The 5071-nt window shown below is 40.9% G+C and overlaps 1 protein-coding gene across 1 annotated transcript; it reads left to right on the top strand.

Moving 5' to 3' along the window:
- Positions 1 to 189: 189 nt before the first annotated feature.
- Positions 190 to 3884, top strand: LOC141372243 (RAD52 motif-containing protein 1-like; the record flags this gene model as incomplete). The annotated part of the gene is made up of 3 exons (XM_073890752.1): positions 190 to 426; positions 3191 to 3313; positions 3705 to 3884. Coding segments are annotated over 3 exons (540 nt in total), but the record flags the coding sequence as incomplete, so codon positions are not given.
- Between the last annotated feature and the right edge of the window lie 1187 nt (positions 3885 to 5071).

Here is a 5071-nt window from a genome sequence, read left to right as displayed (position 1 = left end):
TTCTAGAGGGGACCTCAGCTGTCCTGTCAGCCCCAACAGATTTCTGAGAGGTAACTCTCAACAGCCTGCACATGTTGCCTTCTAATGCTTCTCGAATCTTAGGATTTCAGAGGGAGACCTGTTCATGAAATGAGAAGTGCTTGGGGTTGTATGTGCAGAAGGGTTTAAGGAATATAAGGGAACGGGCAGTTTTGGTTTCTGGACGTGAAATTTCATGCACTTACTTGGCGTGGGACCACCCCACAGCATTCTCTGTTCACAGTATTCTCCCAGTCTGGCCTTCTGTATTCGGTCCGCGTCTTCCCAAACGCTGCAGTTGCCCGTCCTGGTTTCTATGGCATCATCAAGTTTTATTCAGCAAGGGATGCTCACAGAGCTCAAACGGCATGCCACGAGAAGCATCTTTTTCAGAATTCTCCAGTGAAGGTGGGTCCAAATAGGAAATTCCTAACTCCACTGGGACGGAGTGCTGAATTCCGTTATAATAGACTAGCATTTGTGCAGCACTCTGATTTACGGAATCCTTTCAGATGCATTGCTACATCGATCCTCCGGTCTCCCTGGGTTTTTGTTTGTTTTCTTTTTTTAGACGAAGAAACTCGAACTGAAGATAGTTAAGTGACTTACTTAAGGTTCATGATAATAACTGGAAGCTAGAGATCAAACCCCAACTTACTGTTGTCAAATCCCGTGGCATTTTATCCTGCCCCTTAATTTAAGAAATCTTAACAGAAAGAGTCTTGCTTATATTTACTATTATGTGGATTTAAAATGACAAACTCTAGGGGCGCCTGGGTGGCTCAGTCGGTTGAGCATCTGCCTTCGCCTCAGGTCATGATCCCCATCTGGCTCCCTGCTCAGCGGGGAGTCTGCTTCTCCCTCTTCCTCTTCGCTCTTGTGCTCTCTATCTCTCATTCTCTCTCTCAAATAAAAAAATAAAATCTTTAAAAAAATAAAATGACAAATTCTTTCATCTGTTGTATTTATAAAGGATGCTTCATCGTCATTATCATCATCAGTCTCAAACTGCCTATTCAGGACGCCCTTCAATTCCCAGAAAATGGTTAAAACATTCTTTAATGCACTACAGGAACTTTATTCCATACTAACCATGCTGTCCATTTTACTTTCCCAGAGCCCCAGAATTATATTTCAGTATGTGCCTCAGTTCAATCACCATTTCTTTATCAAGGACCATGTCATTTCCTCTGAATAAGTGAGTGAGACTTAGATTTCCAAACCTTTCACTTTGTAATTGTATGTCTTTATCAACCTTCTCTAACTGGCTTCTTAATCTGGCTACTTCACACTGACGGGCTGCCTATTCTTTTTTTTTATAAGATTTTATTTATTTCTTTGACAGAGAGAGAGAGTGTGTACAAGCAGGGGGAGCGGCAGGGAGAGGGAGAAGCAGGCTCCCCGCCGAGCAGAGAGCCCAACGTGGGGCTTGATCCCAGGACCCTGGGATCGTGACCCGAGCTGAAGGCAGATGCTTAATCGACTGAGCCACCCAGGCTCCCCACGTGGCTGCCTGTTCTTATCATATGCCTTTCCTTATTGATTTAACCTTGTTTGAATCGGAGAACTCTGCTCAGATGTGACTCTAGGTATACTACCTACTTGTTCAACACCCTCTTCAATCTTGGCTTCACTCCCTGTGATTGAAATGATGACCTGTCAGACATTCTTTAGTTTGCAAACTATGGTCTGCCTGTTTCTAGCCTGGGAAAAGTTCACCTAGCCCCTCAGATAGTATAGATTATGAAACAATTACTTTGTATCAGTTGTAAGAAATGAGGTTTTCGTCTCTCATTGGACATTAAGATCATTTCATAAATTTAGGTTTTGAGATTACCGAGAGTGATGAAGGAAATGTGCTACAGGTCAATATATAGTTGACAGGAGAGCGTATTCATATTAGATCTCTTTTCTTTATTTAACACAGAACCTTGGGTTACTACCCCTGCTTTCCAAAATTGTTATCCAGTTTACTTCTATGTTCTTTTCTACTTTGGCAACTACATATACTTCCTGGTTGGGTTTGTTGTTGTTTGCCTTTTTAAATACAGGAAAAAGAATAATGTCTTAAATAAAATAAATCAAGGAGAGGCCTAAGGCATTTGAGAGAGTTTTTTTCAGTAGCATGAAGGAAAATGGTTGGCAGCAGGAACTGGCAAGCTTTCCCAAGGTGACAACTATTTCTCTGACGGAGAGGCTCGGGGCCCTTCTGAGGCTTCCTTCTTGTCCAGAACAGCTCCACTATGCCTCGCCATTAGCCTCCCCTGCAGCACTCAACATTACAAGTTCATCTTCATTTCTTCTTCCCAGCATGCAGCTTCAGCTGGAGAAAGTAATTTTATTTTCTTATCACTCGTTCTTTCATTTGTTCACTCAATCAACAACAGAATGTGCTCGGTTTTAGGAATGAGAATAGAGTAAGACATGGTTCCTTCAAGCATGTAAGGAGCTTATAAACTAGTGATAGAGGAAGATGCACGAACAAATCAATAAAGAATTAATAGTGCTGTGACTTCATTTGCATTATTTGAATCTTTATGAATATATTACCATACTACACCCTGCTTAGAGTTGAAGTAGACATTTAAGATAGAACATTTAAGAAATTCACCATAGAGCGTAAGTTAGACTGGAAGTATTTGCATTCTCAAAGAAGCTTATTAATGCAAATGAACCTCTAGTTGTTTAGTTGCTTATAAAATTTATAGAGGTATGTATATTCCTTGTTCTAACAGGTTAGTAACTTGGGGAGGAGGGTGCTGCAGATTAAGGTCCTACCTCCGTGTCAGGTCCATCTTGTCTGCTCTGCAGGTCATATTCTAAAACAGGAGCTACAGGATGGGAAAACAAAAACAATTTCCTTTGCTCACCTACATAATTTGCTTCTGGAGGGCTTCCTTAGTTGCTTTCATCATCACTCTCACCACGAGAGGTCAGGGAAATCTTCCAATTCAATCAGAAGCCCTGGAAATGATGCAGAAAAGGACCGTACCTTAAAAATAATGAATACCATTTATTTAGGGCTTACTATGAGCTCATTGCTTACAATAATGTTTCCTTTTTAATCTTCACAGCCAGTCTCTGAAACAGGTATTGATCAACCTCAGGTGTACCCAAAATAAGCCTCTGTGGCGGGTTGTGCTATTTTTCAGTCTCTCTCTTATGTCTTTAGGTTCGTCTTGGCACCAAACATAAAGCAGTTCAACATCAGGCCCTTGCCCTAAATAGCTCCCAGTGCCAAGAATTGGCAAATTATTATTTTGGTTTCAATGGATGGTCAGAAAGGATCATCAAGGTAAACTTTATAGATTTTCTTTGGCTAATCAGACTCATTTCAACATTGAAATCCTGGACTTCAGAGAGGAGAGAACTGGGTGTGGGGAGAAGATGTGAGAGGCTTCTAAGTGGAAGGACCTGAGCATCGGCCTGCCACCTAGAATTAATAATACTTTCAATGACTTGGGTAGTGATGTCCATAATTTTCGCCAGTATTTGTAGGGTATAGATTAAAAAAAACTAGTTTTCTGTATTTAATAATTCATTTGCAAGTCTTACTTGATTTTGAAGCTATAGGACCTCAACTGTTAGCTGGGTTTACTGGAGTTTAGTTTTTATTTCTAATAACAAAACATCTTGAAGTCTATGTTGAGATCCTAGGAAGGGCCTTTAATTTAAAATCCTAACAGCTTCAGGATCTTTCTGACCTCGAAGAAAGAGAAAATAAAGATGCTATGGTACCACTTCAGAAGCAGAGCCTGAAATTCTTCTGTGCTTTAGAGGTGGTGTTGCCATCCTATGAGTGCAGGAGTCCTGGAGTTGGCATGGCCGAGGAGCCTTTGGAGAAGCTGGAAGAAGGTCTGTTTACGGTGGGGGTGGGGGTGGAGTGGAGTGGAGGTAGAATCTCTCTTTCTTTCTGAAACTCATCTTTTCAGATATATCATCAAGCCCTCCCCTTGCTGAGCTCCTAAAACCCTGGGCAGAGCTTTTCTACCGTACAATACAGGTTTTTATCATACACAATACCTAAAAGAACTTAGCTTTAAAATTCTAAAACTGACTTTCCGCCAAGAAGTTTAGGAAGAGGGAAGTAATGTTTTTCCCATTTTTGGTTAAGAATCTGCCCTGTGCTAAAAAAAAAAAAGAAGAAGAAGAAGAATAATTTGCCTTGTGCTAAGATAGTCCTTTAAATACAGATCTCTTGTAGCCTTCAATGATCCCAGCAAAATCATCATCTAAAGATTTAAATAAACTCTTGTGTAAATGTTCAGTCCTTTGCCTCCTATAAAGGGCTGGTGTGTAAAGAATCAAATATAGATTCCTAGAAAAGGTATTCCAATTGGTACTGGTTTTTCCCAGAGTCCGTAGCACTTAGGCTTAGGGTTTTAAGGCAGAGGCAGGGCTGTTAGCAAATGGAGGGGAGTAGGTTCCCATGGGTGATGCTCAGGAAAAGACCAGGTCATGTGTGCTACCACCAAATCTTTCTCACTCTGTGATTCCAGCCCTTGATGCCCAGGAGAATAGGCAGGGTCTGTAGGATTATAGTTTCAACTTGTCCATTTGAAATCTGTGAGTGATGTGAGATTTGTGTCACCTTCTTGGCTTGCATCTCCCTTCTGGTACTTCAGGAACTTCTGGGGTAGATCAGGGCAGTACAGTTGTGCCCAGCCAGGATATACCTACAGCAGAGCCATTCCACCAAGTGCTTGTGTTGTGCCTGCCCTTAGTTGCTAAGATAATGATCTAAGAATCATGGATGCACTTTCATATTTAAATATATAACATAAAAATCAGTTATCATTCAGCTAGGTATTTTAAATCCATTTGTTTTGGTTGAATTGAGGGCCATTATCAGTTCTGATGAAAAGGAAAACAACCCAGAAGCTTGCTATTCAGAAGGCTGTGTCAGATGCATTCCAGAAACTGTTGATTGTGGTTTTAGGTAAGACTTTCTTGATTGTCCTTTACTTCGTTCTTTCTTTTCTTTCTTTCTTTTTTTCTTTTTCTTTCTTCCTTCCTTCCTTCCTTCCTTCCTTCCTTCCTTCCTTCCTTCCTT

This window comes from Callorhinus ursinus, unplaced genomic scaffold (assembly GCF_003265705.2).
Source record: "Callorhinus ursinus isolate GAN/ISIS: 27379988/994484 unplaced genomic scaffold, GSC_fseal_2.0 scaffold3661, whole genome shotgun sequence".
Classification (NCBI taxonomy): Eukaryota; Metazoa; Chordata; class Mammalia; order Carnivora; family Otariidae; genus Callorhinus; species Callorhinus ursinus.
Note: the sequence above shows the minus strand (reverse complement) of the source record. Positions and strands in the feature narration are given on the sequence as shown.